The 16,713-nt window shown below is 51.2% G+C and overlaps 1 protein-coding gene across 1 annotated transcript in view; it reads left to right on the top strand.

Annotated features, from left to right (window-relative positions):
* Positions 1-16,713, top strand: part of ALPK1 (alpha kinase 1) — a 74,736-nt gene that overhangs the window by 42,789 nt on the left and 15,234 nt on the right. Inside the window, exons 4-9 of the mRNA XM_078613499.1 lie at positions 10,445-10,643; positions 11,317-11,376; positions 12,233-12,319; positions 13,208-13,284; positions 14,199-14,294; positions 16,298-16,402. Coding sequence (XP_078469625.1) covers positions 10,445-10,643; positions 11,317-11,376; positions 12,233-12,319; positions 13,208-13,284; positions 14,199-14,294; positions 16,298-16,402 — 624 coding nt within the window. The remainder of the gene's footprint in view (positions 1-10,444; positions 10,644-11,316; positions 11,377-12,232; positions 12,320-13,207; positions 13,285-14,198; positions 14,295-16,297; positions 16,403-16,713) is intronic.

Below are 16,713 nucleotides of genomic sequence, written 5' to 3'. Positions count from 1 at the left end.
ACATTGGGTGCACGGATTTGTTGCACCATCACATTGAAACGGGCGATGCGGCGCCGGTCAGGCTAAATCCCTTCCGACTGAGTCCCGTGGAGAAGGAACATGTTCAGTCGGCTGTTAACGATATGCTAGAAGCCGATATTATTTCGCCCTCCTCTAGCCCGTGGGGAGCGCCTATTGTGCTGGTTAAGAAGCAGGACGGGTCCCTGCGATTCTGCGTTGATTTCCGTCGCCTGAATAAGATCTCTGTGGCTGACGCGTATCCGCTCCCCAGGATGGATGAGTCCCTCGATGCATTGTCTGGTGCGCGATATTTTTCGACTCTTGATTTGTTATCGGGGTTTTGGCAGTTGCCGCTCGACGAAGAGTCGAAACCTAAGACAGCATTTCGGACTCCAGGGGGGCTGTTCCAGTTTAACCGGTTACCCATGGGACTTCACTCCTCTCCAGCGACGTTTCAGCGACTTATGGAGCTGGTTTTGTCGGGCTTGCAGTGGGATACATGCTTGATCTATATGGACGATGTCATTGTTTTCAGTAAAACTTTGAAGAACACCTCCGGCGATTGAGAGGGGTGTTCTTGCGAATGCGATCGGCTAAGTTGAAATTTAAACCGGCCAAATGTCACCTCCTTCGTAGGTCGGTTAGATACTTGGGTCACATTGTCGATTCTTCGGGGATCTCCACCGATCCCGCGAAGACGGATTGTGTCGGTTCGTGGCCGACACCTACGTCCGTTTCCGACGTGCGTAGTTTCATCGGGTTTGCTTCTTATTATCGGCGGTTCGTTGAGCACTTCGCCACTATTGCAAAACCCTTGCACGCTCTAACGGCGAAGGGAGTGAAGTTCAAATGGGGACCGGAGGAGGAGGCCGCGTTTCGCTCCCTCCGGGACGCCTTGGTGGGTGCCCCACCCTTGTGTTATCCCGATTTTGCCAGTCCCTTTTTGCTGGACACGGATGCTAGCAACACGGGCATTGGGGGGGTGCTATCCCAAGTCGTTGGGGGTGTCGAAAGAGTTGTCGCCTACGGTAGTAGGGTGTTGTCTCCGGCGGAGCAGCGCTACTGTGTCACCCGTCGCGAGCTGCTTGCCATTGTTTTTTTTGTGCAGCAGTTTAGGCCATATCTCTATGGTCGTCACTTTACGGTCCGAACGGACCACGCGGCGCTACAGTATTCATTGAGGGTCGCCCAGCCCTCGGGCCAGTTGTCGCGTTGGTTGGAAGTCCTCCAGGACTATCAGTTTACGACTACGTACCGTAAGGGGTTGCGACACACAAATGCCGATTGCTTGTCGCGGTTGTTGCCTTGTGATGAATGCGCGTGTTTGTCGGGATCGGCGCGCTGTAAACCGACGCTTGCGGGGGAGATGGGGGCACTGGCTGCGACAGCGGGCGCACCGATCGTGGATGATTCCACTGCCTCTCAGGGTCGGGACTCGCTGCTCTCGCTGTCGCTCAGCGAATGGGGCCGCCTCCAGATGGCGGACAGCTCGCTGCTAGCATTGCGCCGCAAGGTTGGGGGTCCCGAGGGGGACCAGGAGCGTACCGGCTCCTATGTACTTGAGCAGGGCGTGTTATTGAGATGGGACAGTTTGTCCCGGCGGAACGCACTCGTGGTGCCTTCCGCTGTGAGGGGGAGGGTTGTCTTGGCGGCACACGAACGCCTCTTGCACTTGGGAGTTAACAAGACGCTTGCCCTGCTTCAGCGTGACTATTACTGGCCGGGAATGGGAAGTGATGTGGTACATATTCTGAAGGGGTGCGTTGAGTGCGCCAGGCGTAAACCACCGCCCGTGGCAGCTAATCCACCGCTGCAATCTATTCAGGTCTCGCGTACCAACGAGCTCGTTGCACTCGATATTTTGGGGCCCTTCCCAGTCACGCCGAGAGGGAATAAATATTTGTTAGTGGGGGTCGAATACTTTACCCGATGGCCTATGGCGTGGCCTCTCGCTAACCAGTCGGCAGCGGCTGTGACGGATGCCTTCGTCCAGGGCTATGTCCTGGACAAGGGGGCTCCCGAACGCCTGCTGACCGACCAAGGTAAAAAATTTTCGAGTAAATTGTTGCAAGAGGTGTGCGATCTGTTGGGTACCAAGAAGGTGCGTACCTCCCCGTACCACCCGCAGACAGACGGGATGGTGGAGAGACTCCACAAAACTTTGACTTCCATGCTGTGCCAGCAGGTGTGCGAGGCACATGTAGATTGGGACCTGCAGGTCCCGGGAGTCCTTGCCGCGTATAGAATGGCCCCCCATGCAGCTACGGGGTTTTCCCCATTCTATTTGATGTACGGTCGGGAAGCTGACCCGCCAATGGAAACGCAACTTGGCCTGTCCGCTCCACGAACTAATTCTAATTTGGCAGAACATATTAAGTTTAATATTCACAAGCTGACAGAGGCGAGGGAGGCCGCACGGCTTAATTCGCGGGCTCGCCAAATTGCTAATGAACGGTTGCGGGCACGGAAGGTGTCCATGCACGAATGGAAACCAGGTGACAGGGCCTGGCTGCATTGCCCTCAGGCACCCTTGGCTACGTCGCCTAAATTGTTGAGACCGTGGAGGGGACCCGTGGAGGTCGTGCGCGTTGCACGGCCCCAGTGCGTTCAGATAAAGTGGGGAAAGCGCCGTTGGTACGTTCACCCCTCCCGACTGAAACCGTTCTCGCCTCCATATGGCCTCCCCTTGTGTCGTGATGGCCGGGCGTGTGACGTGACCGGCGACCCAGAGGGGGAAATGTCTCTGCCTGATCCGCACGTATTTTCGCCTGATCTGCTCCCAGGTGTCTCGGAACTGACAGCTGCCGATCACCGGCGGCCGGATCTCCGCGGCGGGGCCGGCCCTTTCAGGCCCGTTCCGCGCCGTCTGGAGCAGCCGGAACCGCCGGACGGTCGTCAGTGTCCCGCCCCATACGACGGACCAGCCAGACGGACTCGCGCCAGGTCGTGCTACTTTGCATGACCTGCCTCGTGAGGAGTCGGGGCAGTTGGAGCGCCTCGTCACTGCGTGTAGTCGCAGGGACGTGGGGCGCGTTCGTTTTTTGGAATTTGCTCGTATCGTCTTATTGTTGACTTTTCGTGTTCATTGTCAATCTGTACATAGTTATTCTTGTTGTTGTTGTTGTTATGTTACGGGGCACACTCGGGGGGTTACGGGTTTTTTTTGTTGGTTGTCGTTTTATCGTCGCGGTTGGTTGTTGTTAGCAGCCGGGCCGGCTGCGAGCTATGTGGGAGGGGGTGATGTAGTGGTGATACGCGCTGGGTGTATACGTCGTGTGCCAGCGCGTATGTACGGGTGTGTGTGTGGTGACGCGCGCTGACGGGGAGGAGCAGGCGTCAGTGCGCGGGTGGGGGTAGTGCTGCTGATTGGCTGTGTGCCGGTGACGCGCCCAGAGGGAGTGATCGGGTAGCAGCGCGGTGTGATTGGTCGGGGAGTGGAAACACGCGCTGAGCGGAACCGGATCATAGAGATAGCGCGTGGGGATTGGGTAACTGAGGAGCGGTGCCGACGTTGAGGTCCGCATCCGCTCCGTCTCCCGGGAAGAAGAGGTATATAAGGTGATGCACAGAGGAACACGGGGGAGAAGTGGAACCATCTAAGAATGAAGACGAAGGTGCAGAGATAGAGCCTGGAGAGGAGAGTAATGGAGAGTAGAGGAGAGTAAGGTATAAGTGTGTAGCCAGAGAGAGAGAACGGTCTACACGAGCTGAGTAATGTATAGTGTGTAGCCAGAGAGAGAGAACGGTCTACACGAGCTGAGTAATGTATAGTGTGTAGCCAGAGAGAGAGAACGGTCTACACGAGCTGAGTGATGTATAGTGTGTAGCCAGAGAGAGAGAGAAAGGTCTACACGAGCCGAGTATGCATACGGTGTAGCCAGAGAGAGAGGAAGGTCTACACGAGCCGAGTATGCATACGGTGTAGCCAGAGAGAGAGATGCAAAGTCTACACGAGGCGAGTGGAGAGTGTAGCAGAGGCGCAGAGTCTACACGAGGCGAGAGAAGAGTGTAGCCGAGGCGCGGAGTCTACACGAGGCGAGTGGAGAGTGTAGCAGAGGCGCAGAGTCTACACGAGGCGAGAGAAGAGTGTAGCCGAGGCGCGGAGTCTACACGAGGCGAGTGGAGAGTGTAGCAGAGGCGCAGAGTCTACACGAGGCGAGAGAAGAGTGTAGCCGAGGCGCGGAGTCTACACGAGGCACAGAGAGCCAGCAGCACAGAATCTAAGAGAGTCAAGAGAAGCGTAGGGTGAAGAAGAAGAGGTCACGAGTTGTACCGTTGTATGGTGACCGCATTGTAAAGAAGAGAGGCCACGCGTTGTATTGTTACAAGTCAAGATTTAATAAAAGAAGTGTGTTCCCGTCAAGGAGTTTCCTGCCGTCATTTTCCAATACTTCACATATATAGTGGGTCTCCCGAAACTAGCTGGGTAACTGGCTAAATGGGATTTTCCGTGCAACAAACAAACATTGAATGAAATTGAAACGGTGGAAGAAAAAAGTTCGGAAGATGAGGTGGGGGTTATAATATACAGAACACTGACCACGGTTAATTTAAAATGTCTTTATCTTCTAAAATTGGGCACCTATTAATATCATTCTTTCGCCAAAATATTCTTTAAATCTTAGAGACATTTTCAAAAATCTAAATACATGTTATGTTGACATTTTTTTACTTACAAAAGCATGTTTTAGTGCTCCGAGTACAGGATTTTGAGAAGAGTATGAAATTGTTATTTTCCCTTGCAGAGTATCGGGGTTTTTCCTGATATTTAAACACACATTTAAAGCCCTTTGTTAAACCATACTTCACCGCACTGGTCAATATGAGTTTGTGATAGTGGGTTTATTGGTGACAAGACTCAGTGAGGGTCCAAGACACAGTGAGGCTCCTGCATTGGGATATTTGGCCATTTTCGTGTCATAAAAATATTTCCATGTGAAAGTTGTACCTGGAGAAAACCAAGGGATAACAAGTCAAAAAAACATACACCTGTTTTGTTACACTGCGTTAACAGTGGTGCATGATCACAAAGAACAATAACTCAACACGTTCCATCAGTAACACCACCCTAAACATATATACGAGGTGCCATTTTAGCTAATGGTGTTTTACAGAAAGGCCGTTACTCGTAGAATCACCCAGTGGAGATTGTTTTCCTTTGTCGTGCCGTGCTATTGACAAATGTTTTGAGGGAAAGAAAAGCCACACGGATAGGTTGTCAACCTACTTGCTGTACTGTCACCCACTGGCCACCCCTTAGCTCTACACACCACACACAGTGATGTCCACTCCACCGACAATGAAACTTCACTCACAAAGGTCAGAATATCAACTCGTTTTTTTTGGGGTGGGGGGCGGTGGAGGAGAGTGAGGGGGGGGGTCGAAGGCTGTCGAATGAAAAAAAATCAAGCACCCTTCTTGATTTTTTGTTCTTGACTTGGCCATGCAAACCACCCCGGCCACACAGACGACACACAAACACATACGCACGCGTGCACGCACACACACACACGCCCGCCCGCAAGCACTCTTAACGGCAGCCTCTCTTTCCAGAGGCTGCTCGCAGACTCCCCACAGCGCTGTGCAAACACATGTAAATATGCAGGGCTTCCTTGCATACAAAAGCAGTTTGCTATTTTCACTGCGACGGTGCATTCAAGACAAGCGCTATTCAAGTGCTCAATTATTGTAAGGGATATAATAGCCAGGCTTGTTTCTCCCCGTTCATTTTAAGGGTGGCTTTTTTTTCCCTGCCTGTGGTTCCCTTTTTGGCCCATCTCTAGTTTTTTTTATGATATTTATTTTTCGGGGATGGGTAACTTGGTGGGTTTGGTGGTGGGTGAGCGGTTTGGTGCATTGGTGGGTGGGTTGGTGGGTGGGTGGGTTGGTGCATCCCGCGTGAGTTTTTTTTCTGTCGGCAAAGAAGGTCAGACCTTTTTTTGACGCTTTGTTGTACTTGAATAATAAGCAGCGTTTTGGGGGTAACAGAGGGATTTGAGGTTTTAGGCAAGGAAAAAAACACACGCTAGAGCCGCAGAGAAAAGCACAAGAGAAAAAGAAAAAAAAACCACGCTCACACAGTGGAGAGACTGCTCAATCGATCTTGAGAGGGTGACCAGGGGAAGAAGGTTGGCTAGATTCAGCCAACAAGTGGTCCTGCGAAGAAGAGGGTTTAGGGCGACAGGCAGCCAGCCATGGTGAGAGCGCGTCCAGGCGAGCGAGGCACGCGGGGATAGGAGAGAGGCTGGGAGAGAGAGAGACATGGGAGAGGTAGGGAGAGGGGGAAGACGCTCTCCCCGGACGCTGACATGGGATCTCTTTTGCCACGCGAGTTTCAACAGACCCGTCGAGGTGGCGAGAGGCGAGAGAAAGAGCGCAGGAGATCTGGAGCCGAGAAGCCGGTGGGGGTAGGGGGGCAGCGGGGTCTCGCACAAATTCGTAATCTGGCAGAGAGAGCGGGCGGGCGTGCGGGAGAGCGAGAGAGCCAAATAAAAGAGCCACGGCCCCTTTTATTCTCTCTCCCCTTTCTAAAAGCACGGCTTTCTTGTCCGCGTTTTCAACCGGTGGTGCATTAAAAAATTGTCAAAATGCAATTAAGGGCCTGGCTCGCTTGCACTCGACTGGGAAGTTTATGCAAGCACTTTATTTTGTTTGGGAGGGGGAGGGGTGGGGGGTCTTTTTGTTGTTGTTGTTGTTGTTTGTTGTTGCTGCTCGTGTCCACCGTCCCCCACCGACCGTGGCACCGCGGTGCTAACTTTTCTTGGCAGCTTTTAAAAAAAACACACACGCGCACACGTGCGTGCGACAACCACAACAACAACAACAAGAAGACAAAATAAGGGCCAACTTTCTAAACAAAAAATAAACAAATCTGCAAAGTAAAGAGGGGGCCCTTTTTTTTAAAGGGGGTGGCGAGGTGGTGGGGGGGTGTCTAGAGAGTGTTTTGTGATGCACACGCTTAAGCCGCTCTCCAAGGCTCGCGGCGGCGTCCCCAGATATCCCTCGGCACTTCACAGCGTCCCTCTCTTGTTGTGCGGTTCCGGTGATTAGATTAATTGCGCAGATTAATGACGCTCCTCGAGCAGCGAATGCGAAACAGCGCACTCGCTGTGGCAGTCGGCGCGTTTGTGCGGCGTGCGATTTATACGTGGTACTCATCGTTGCGCATTTAATTATTGGTATTATTTTTTATCCATAATTGAGGTGAATATAAATGTGTCGTTAAACCCGCCACCACCCGACACAGACAATTACTAAGGGTTGTCACGATCTAGCCCAAAAAACTCTAATGGATAATAGTGGTCGCGAAAGCCTACGTAGTTTAAACTTTTTTTTACGTCACAAAAACGAATAAATTTATTATCCAAGTCAACAGTGGCCATTACATGAAATACTTGTCCAATTGATGACTACTGTTGACTTTGTATGGATATACTAGACCGTGCCATAGGAACGTGGAATTTAGACCATTAGTTTGGGACCTCCGCCAGAGTTGAGCAGGAACCAATGCTCATTTGAGCATGCCAACGACACTTTCTTAAAATCACCTGCTTTCGTTTGGCTTGTGTAGAGAATCATTAGTGATTCAGCCATTCGGGTGCTTTGTCTCAAGAGTTGGTGAATTCCAGGTACACTCACCCACCCAATCACGTGCATATTTGGGGCAGTGCAAAGTTTCTACTTTGCTATGGTTCCTTCGGAGTTCGTAGCTTCGACCACACGCCGGAGACTTGTTGAGTTTAACGGAGAGGCGTAGTGAGTTGAATAAATGTCGTGAAAATGAATGTAGCGCTGTACTTAAAACGATAAAACTAAAAACTAAACTATTTTTCTTTTACCAGGTAAGCCCCAACTGAGCTATGTAGCTCTTCTTCAGAAGCGACCTGGCGCACAAATGATAGCTCAACAAAGTGGCTTATCGCGTGGAAATGTATCGCAGCCACGTACTCTTAGACCGTGTATTTGTGTCGCTGTGGTCAGGGACTGCTCTTGCTGTTGTTTGCTGCGTTGCCCAAGCTTCGGAGTTGGTGCACTTATGCAATCTAAACTGTTTACTTACGTCTATTTCTTTGTAGTGATTTGCTCACAGTTCCTATACTTTGCACTCTAATCGTTTTTTTGTGCCGCTTCTTGTTGGAACTTTCTGACCCCGTGCCCCTACAGGACATGCATGTGTGGAAAAAGAGCTTCATAGCTCATCGGATTTCTCCAGGATGAACACAAATTCTGATTCTGATATACGTATTATTTATTTTAGCACATACAGTAGTATTTATTTTGATTTTGACGATGAGAATTTTGGTCATGCTCTACTTCTGCACTGAGATATTTTGTTGTATCTTTGCAATCTTTGTGCGCCAAGGCCTGCCTGCCTTATATATGTGTTAAAAGGAATCCGTCCATCTCAAATTCTGACTTGGACTCTCCCCTGCTTACCCACGACCCGAATCCCACGTCCGGCTAGCCTGGAGTTCTCTTGCGCCCAGCTTGCGTGAGATAGCAAATCTCAAGATTTCCGACCTTACGTCTCCCGCTTGGGCCCCGCGCGCTTGCTCCGAACGCAGAGCGAGAGCTGCACTTGATGCTGCCCACCATGAGGGGGGCCTTGCCCCTTTGGAGGGCGAGAGGCAAATTGCTCCATTGTGTGACCTCACATCTGTCTCGTTTTTGCCATTCCCTCCTCCCGCCTCCTCCTCCTCCTCCGCCTCTCTCCCCGCCACCCTCTCAGCGCACGATCCCTGAATGTGAAATTCGCTGGCCCTGGGGGTGGGGGGGGAGTTTGGGGGGGGGCTTGCCCATTGTCTCTCGGCTCATAACGCTGTTATTAACGTTCAATTCCAATACAAAAAGGACAATGCCCCATAGGTCACCCCCCCTCCACCCCACCCCCCCGTCTTAGCCGCGCAGAATGCAGTGGGGGGGGCAAGTGCTGTTAGCGATCGCCTATTAAGGTTGGCGTGACGTACGCCTTGGGGGGGTGGGAGGCGGCGGGGGGGGGGGCGTGGGTTTGGGGGGGGGTGCTCGGGAGTGGTGCGGTCAGTGTCGCGCGCACTGCCAGGCCTCCTTTGTCTCCCCAGCGCCGATGCTGATCACGCCACGGCGTTAGATGCTCGCTTTTTTGTGTTTCGCCTGAGTTGACCTAAGGGAGGTCCAGAGCCGCGCGTGGCTGGAAATTGAGCCTAAGTGTGTAAAGATTGTGCCTCGGTGCACTCTCACGTGTGCCGGCACTTTGCGATGTCAATTCTTTGCGTGTGTGCGCTTGTGTGTTTGGCACAGTGGGGAGCGGTAGTGTAGTGGTCAGCGCTACGCTGCGCTACGAACCCGGCCACCCGAGTTCGATTCCCGCTGACGGCAAACAACGGTGGGGATTATCTAAACCGGTCCTGGGCCTCCCCTAGGTGGACTCAGCCTCAAATGAGTACCTGGTGTGGTGTGTAAAACATTTCCACTGGGGAGACAAAGGCGGTCGGGTGTGGTGTTGGCCACCCACCCCTTCGTGAGCTGTGCCGGTCTTCATAGGTGCTCGCTAACAGCACTTGCCCCAACAGTCTGTTAAGGCTATAGGGGGATCTTTGTCTTTATTGGCACCTGGATCTGTTAAGTGACCCTCCTGCCAGCGGGCCTTCAACACTCCACGTGGCCTCAAAGTGCACCTCGTGTGGCACGAGCGCCGTGGTGACGTCACAGCCACTTTGTGGTGAATGGCGGTTGTTGTTTTTGGATGTATGTCGAAATTCATGGGTCCTCCTTTGCCAGCACCAAAATATGATAATAGGTTTTCCCCTTTTTTCTGGCAACAAAACAGATGTTAAGATGTTAAAACACCAAACTGAAACCTTTTGCAAGGAATCATGTCTGCATTAACCACAATACTTGTGGGCAGAATGCAAACAAAAAACATACTCTGATAATATATGCATTGTCCTTGAAACTGATTGGTCCACACCAGAGACAGCTTTCTTTTGAGCCTCGTCTCAAACGGTGTTAGACCAGAGGATGCCAAAAAGCCCAAAGGTATTCTATGTGTGTGTTTATGTAGGAAATTCGATTCCCGCTCACGGCCAACACCAGTGACGATCATCTAAACCGGTCCTGGGCCTCCCCTAGGTCGACTCAGCCTCATATGAGTACCTGGTGCGATGCGTAAACATCGGCCGGGCTCGTGCGTGCGTGCCGGCCTCCCACCGCCTCCCAACGTGTGCCGTGCTGTTGGGGGCGGAGGTTGTTTAAGTTTTGTTGTCCTTCCCCCCGCGCCTCCGATGGGCACGGTTGGCTACGTACCGAGCGAAAGAAGTTCAACTCACGCGCGTACATGTTTCTCCGCCCCTGTTCTGCATGGGTTTTTGACCGGGTGCTCCGCTTTTCCTCCCACGTGCATAATAAACGCTCATCACTGACCCGTCCGTAAGCTACGCGGGGCACGTTTGCCTCTCCGTCTTCGCAGGGAGCGTTGCGGCGCGCCGTGGCCGAGGGCGATGCGCTGGGCGCCGCGTGCGCCTGCCTGCTGCTCGACCGCTCCGCGTACTGGGCGGACGCGTCGGGGCCCCTCCTGCGGGTGGTGCGAGCCCTGCACCGACGGTCACCCGGCACGCCGCTCGCCCCGCAGATTGTCATCCGCCAGGCGCGCGTCTACGTCAACGACGGTGCGGCCCACCTCCCCCTCCCGCGGCACCGTCACCAGCGCCGCCGTCGTCATCAGTTTAATAATCACCCAGCGATGCCTTTGTCATCGGCACGGCCGGCGTCGTCTTCGTTGCCACCGTTGTCGTCATCGTAGTTACCGTCGTTATCATTGTCGACGTCTCATCGTCATCAGCAGCAGCAGCACGATCATCATTAAGCTCATTATTTCGTGATGCGGCTGCTATCGTTGCCTGAAGACAACAAAAACACGCGAATAAAATCGGCGACGTTTCAGGCGATGGCCCTTCTGCATAGCACGCAAGCAGAGAGGCCAGACGGGATGGCATTAATATTCTACAGTGCTGACTGCCTTCGTCACTTTCAATATCAACATCATCGTCATCAGCACCATTGCCAGCAGTATTAAAATCATCATCAGCTGTTGCAGCAGCAGCAGCGGCCTCATGTTCATTGTCAGAAAGAGAAGCAGCATTGGATGACGACGACGATGATGATGATGATAATGATGCCCACTATGGCAATATACAACATAAATATTTTTGTTTTACATTTAAGGTTTATAATTTCAAATTAACAAAAGAAACATGTGAACTCTGTGTGCTCATGCTGCATATTGGACACGGCGACGCGACGGGGGGGGTCACTCTCGCGAGTTTGTTATTTTTCTTCCAGGTCAGCTTCGAAAAGCCGAATACATTTTAAACAGCCTCATTGACAACAACGGGCAAACAGGTGCGTGCGCGTGTGTGCGTACGCGTGCGTGTGTGTGTTTCGCTACGCCTTTCAATTAACTCTGTTTGCTGAAATGCTCAAGTGATGTTGAACGCTGCCACGGTGTGTTGAGTCGTCGTGCACCGGTCTTTGTGATCCAGAGGTCGCCAGTTGAATCGATGGTGCAAGTTTCTGAAATCAAACCCCCACCCCCTCCCTCCCTCCACTCCCTCCCACCATCTCTGACCACTCAGCGGTATGAATGTGTACACCACAGTTAGTTGATCGGCAACCGGTACGCGGTAGAGTAAAGTGAGTTGATTCCCACCTCTTCCGAGGTGCCTGGCCAGCAGTGGATCGGCAAGGGGCTGTGAATGATGATTCTTTGTATTGTTATCGTGGACGACCAGAATAAACTCCTCGTTCGGGATCCAAACATCGCACGCCCTCCTGGCTTTGGCGTTCCTCCTGCTCGAAGGCACCGGTGGAATCATCAACTGCATCAGAACATCAACAGGCCGATGCACATACAGACACAAGCCACAGTACGACCGTGGCCATGCAACCCAAACTGTGGCCCATACAGTTGCAAAACTCTCTCCTGAAGCCCTCTATTGGCGAGCAGTCCCCGTCATTGCTATCTAGCTTCTGAGCATATCATCATCTTACGCAAGAATATAATTATTCTTGTTAATTTGTTGATACGCTGTGTTGTGACCACACAGCTGCCTTCGTGCTCTATTGCTGTTGCCGATCACCTGGTTTCCCTGAAACTAAGTGTCTCGAGACACAGAGTCTCTCCGTCTTGATGCGGTGGTATTGTCCACGGCTTGTTTCTTCACCCCATTTTAACCCAGCACCGCGTCTGTGTGGCCAGGGACCTGGGTTTACCACAGCGACCAGGACAGGATTTTGGTGCAGTCGGTGTGCATTCAGATCCGGGGACAGATCTTCCAGAAGCTCGGTAAGCCATAGGGCGCGGAGTTAGCCGCGACGCGTTCACCCACCGCTGAACGCAACGGCCATCGTGCCTCCGATTAGCCGGATTCAGAGGCGTTGTGACGCCAGCGTGTCACAGCTTGGTTGCTGCTCGACACAGCGAATAGCCATGGGAGGGAATCTATAATGGCGCTGCGGTGGCAAGATGTTAACTACCTCGCCTGGTATACAGGAGGTCGTGGGTTCGATCCCGATCCCGATCCCGACACCAGCTGTATATTTGGAGTTTGCATGTCTCTTTCTTTCCCTCCACATTTGTCAACATGCGTTTGGAGTATTTGTCTGCGACAAATTCCTACGTGATAAGCCACTTCGTTGAGCTATCATTTGTGATAGCCAGGTCGCTTTAAAAAAAAGCGATATAGCTTAGTGGGCCTTACTCTTTGTTTTTTTCGGTAAAGTCATGTAGGTAAAAATTTTTAGAAAAATAAATTAAATCACGTCGTTGTATCACTTGATACAGCAATTTTGCTGTGACGGTGCCACCTGAAGACGGAAGCATGTGTTGCCTCCGAAACGTCGTGATGTAATTTATTTTTATTTTATTTTTTACCTTCGTGACTTTACCGAAAAAACAAAGAGTATGGACCCTTGTTGTCACGAAAACTTCAAATCTAGAATTAAGCTTAGTGGGCCTTACCTGGTTGAGAGTATGCATTTGGTTGATGGTAGAAAAACCTTTCCTAAGTCGAGCTTGCTCACATGGCTGTTTAACCTCTAAGAGGGTATTTATTTATTTATTCTTATTTAAAGTTTTAACTCAACAATTGCAGGAAAAGCGCTGAAACGGTGTACGCAGTGTCCCTAGTTGTGATCGCGCAATTAAATGTTGTTATTGTTGTTTTTCTTTAAGGAATGTGGTTGGAGGCAGCAGATCTGTTCCTCCTGTCCATTGTGGGATTTCAGAACTTAGACATCGCTGACAAAAAGGTGAGTCGGCATTGCTCGACATCCACGTACTAAAGCATCGCTACAAGTATTCCCCCGTTGCTCACGAACTTGCCATCCGCGAATCTCATCTGGATCTCTAACACGACTGCATCGTGAGAGAGAGAAAGAAAGTGATGCGAGATTGAGTGGTGAGATAAAGTGATGAGATAATAGCTTATTTACTTATTTATTTCAAGTAATTCATCTCGTATGCCAAAATCGTTATCCATGAAATTTGCTATTCGCGAGCATCTCCGGAATGCATCCCTCGTGAACACCGAGGTACGACTGTATGTCCATCGATTACTCTGAACAATGAATGACTTTACAATTCGCACATTAAATGAATTATCAAGGTAAAGGTGCAGCCCTGCAAGTCCCTGATTGCGCCAATGCTGGCGGGAATGTCCTCCGCTAGAGGGCCCCTCTCGAGGGTGTTTTGGCCTACTCTTCCACACTGGCTAGACATCTTGGAGGATGTGGGGGTACCCACCCTTCACCTCACCAATCGACTGACTGTGGTGTGCACGCTGATGCCACTGGGTGGACAGACGGCAGAATGGGGGATGTGAGAAACGCATGCACTGCCACGCCGGGAGATCGAACCGGCGACCTCTGCATTGCGAGTCCACTCAAAGAAAACACACACGCGTGTGCAAGGGGGAAACGCTCTATCCCAGTACAGATGTAAACAGGTGGCGATTTGTCCACTTCGAGCCAGAGTATGGCACCACGACGCCCACGTGAAGGGAGTTTCACGACATTTGTGCGATCCGCCTACCCTGGTTGCCTCCGTAGTGCTGGACTACAGGCCACGTGCATAGCTGCCACCGCACCGGCTTGATGCAAAGGTGAGTGATCTCAGCCGCAGAGTGACGTTTAATCCGAAATGTTTCCGTGCGTTTGTATTCCAGGGGATATCCTCATCGCTGGGGCTGTTGGCCGAAGTTTTGGTTTCCATGAGCGACTCCGACTACGAGAAGTTGAAGGCAAACACCAGAAATGTTCCGGTGAGTATCACAAAGACAAAGATCCCCTGCGTAGCCTTTAACAGACTGTTGAGACGAGGGCTGTTAGCGAGCACCTGTGAAGCCCGGCATGCACACGAGGGTATGTTTGGCCAGAACCACGCCCAACCACCTTTGTCTCTCGAGTGACGTTGTTTGCACACCGCACCAGGTACTCATTTGAGGCTGAGTCGACCTAGGGGAGGCCCACGACCGGCTCAGATAATTGTCACTGGTGTTGTCCGTGAGTGGGAATCAAACTCGTGTCGCTGGGTTTTTAGTGTAGGGTGCTAACTGCTTCACTTCTACTCCCCCAGTGTGTATCACATCGGCAAAGATCACTCATTTTAACTTTAACGACAAAGACAAAGACCCCTCGTATAGTCTTAACACACGTTTGGGGAAAGTACTGTTAGCTAGCAACTATGTGGGCTGGCACGGCACACGAGGGGGTGGGTGGCCAGCACCACACCCGGCCGCCTTTGTCTCCCTCGTGGCGATGTTTACACACCGCACCAGGTACTCATTTGAGCTGTGTCACACACACACGCGCGGGCGTAGCAAACTCCAGTGATTTACGTTCAAGAACAAACCAATAGACGGCCGTTCAGTCAGCCTTGTTGGCGAGAGCCTCTCAACAGGCCCATTGACGGACGATGGCTCAATGTTCCAGCCATGCGCAGCAGCATCAGTGGCAAGTGAGGCCCTCCACACTTGTGCGAGGCCTCGTGTAGGTTGATGCAACGTTGAATTAGTACCTGGCATGATGCTGCACCGGGGGAGACAAAGGCGGCCAGGGAAGGTGCTCACCGCACCAAACCCCCCTCGTGTGCCGTGCCAACCTTAATAGGTGCTCGCCAACAGCACTTGTCACAACAGTCCGTTGAGGCTGTACGGGTGATCTTTGTCTTTTGTGTATGCGTGCGTGTGCACGTGATATGGGGAGCCGTGGCACAGCGGTTAGCACACTGCACTACAAACCTCGTGACCCGAGTTCAGTGGCCACTCACCACCAGCACCAGTGGCGAGTATTTGAACCGGTCCTGGGTCTCTCCTAGGTCGACTCAGCCTCAAATGAGTACATTGGTGCATTGTGTAAACATCACCACTGGGGAGAGACAAAGGCGGCCGGGCGTGGTGTTGGCCATCCACCGCCTCGTGTGCATTGGTGCTACTCGCTAACAGCACTTGCCCCGACTGTCGGAAAGGCCACACGGGGGATCTTTGTTGTAATTTTTGTTTGTGTGTGACGTGTGTTTTTGTTTGTGTGTGTGACGTGTGTTTTTGTTTGTGTGTGTGCGTGTGTTTTTGTTTATGTGTGTGTTTTTGTTTGTGTGTATGACGTGTGTTTTGGTTTGTGTGTGTGACGTGTGTTTTTGTTTGTGTGTGTGTGTTTTTTTTTGTGTGTGTGACGTGTGTTTTTGTTTGTGTGTGTGCGTGTGTTTTTGTTTATGTGTGTGTTTTTGTTTGTGTGTATGACGTGTGTTTTGGTTTGTGTGTGTGACGTGTGTTTTTGTTTCTGTGTGTGTGTTTTTTTTGTGTGTGTGACGTGTGTTTTTGTTTGTGTGTGTGTTTTTGTTTGTGTGTGTGACGTGTGTTTTTGTATGTGTGTGTTTTGTTTGTGTGTATGACGTGTGTTTTTGTTTGTGCGTGTGACGTGTGTTTTTGTTTGTGTGTGTGTGTTTTTTTTGTGTGTGTGACGTGTGTTTTTGTTTGTGTGTGTGTTTTTGTTTGTTTGTGTGACGTGTGTTTTTGTTTGTGTGTGTGACGTGTGTTTTGTTTGTGTGTGTGTTTTTGTTTGTGTGACGTGTGTTTTTGTTTGTGTGTGACGTTTGTTTTTGTTTGTGTGTGTGACGTGTGTTTTTGTTTGTGTGTGTGTGTGTTTTTTTGTGTGTGTGACGTGTGTTTTTGTTTGTGTGTGTGCGTGTGTTTTTGATTGTGTGTGACGTTTGTTTTTGTTTGTGTGTGTGACGTGTGTTTTTGTTTGTGTGTGCGTGTGTTTTCAGGCTTCCGTGTGGAAGCAACCGCATCGGTTACTGGCGGCGGCCGAAGCGGCGAAGCTGTCGGCCGTGTTTGTGGAATACGTGGCCGGCCTGGTACTGCTCAACATGGTAAGCGCGTCTCTCCTTCACTCATTCGTTCATTCACTCATGCGTCCAGAGATCCGCCTGTTTATTGAAATCCCTAATCGAGCCAGGCAGCCTCTGCATTCACTTGATCTGCTCTTCATTCACTCATTCAATCAGACTCTCAGCTCGCAATGCAGTCTTTTAATGAGTCATTTTTTTAATGATTAACTTGTTCACTTCACTGCTGGTGGAAGGGCTTCCACCGCAGGGGGCTTCAGAGGGTAGCTTGGCCTACTCTTCCACTCTGGCCAGACGTCTTGGAATAGGTATACGTACCCTCACTTTACCCCACC

Source organism: Lampetra planeri, chromosome 41 (assembly GCF_965212315.1).
Source record: "Lampetra planeri chromosome 41, kcLamPlan1.2.h2, whole genome shotgun sequence".
NCBI classification, from domain to species: Eukaryota; Metazoa; Chordata; class Hyperoartia; order Petromyzontiformes; family Petromyzontidae; genus Lampetra; species Lampetra planeri.
The sequence above is the reverse complement of the archived record's forward strand: the minus strand, read 5'-3'. Positions and strand labels throughout refer to the sequence as shown.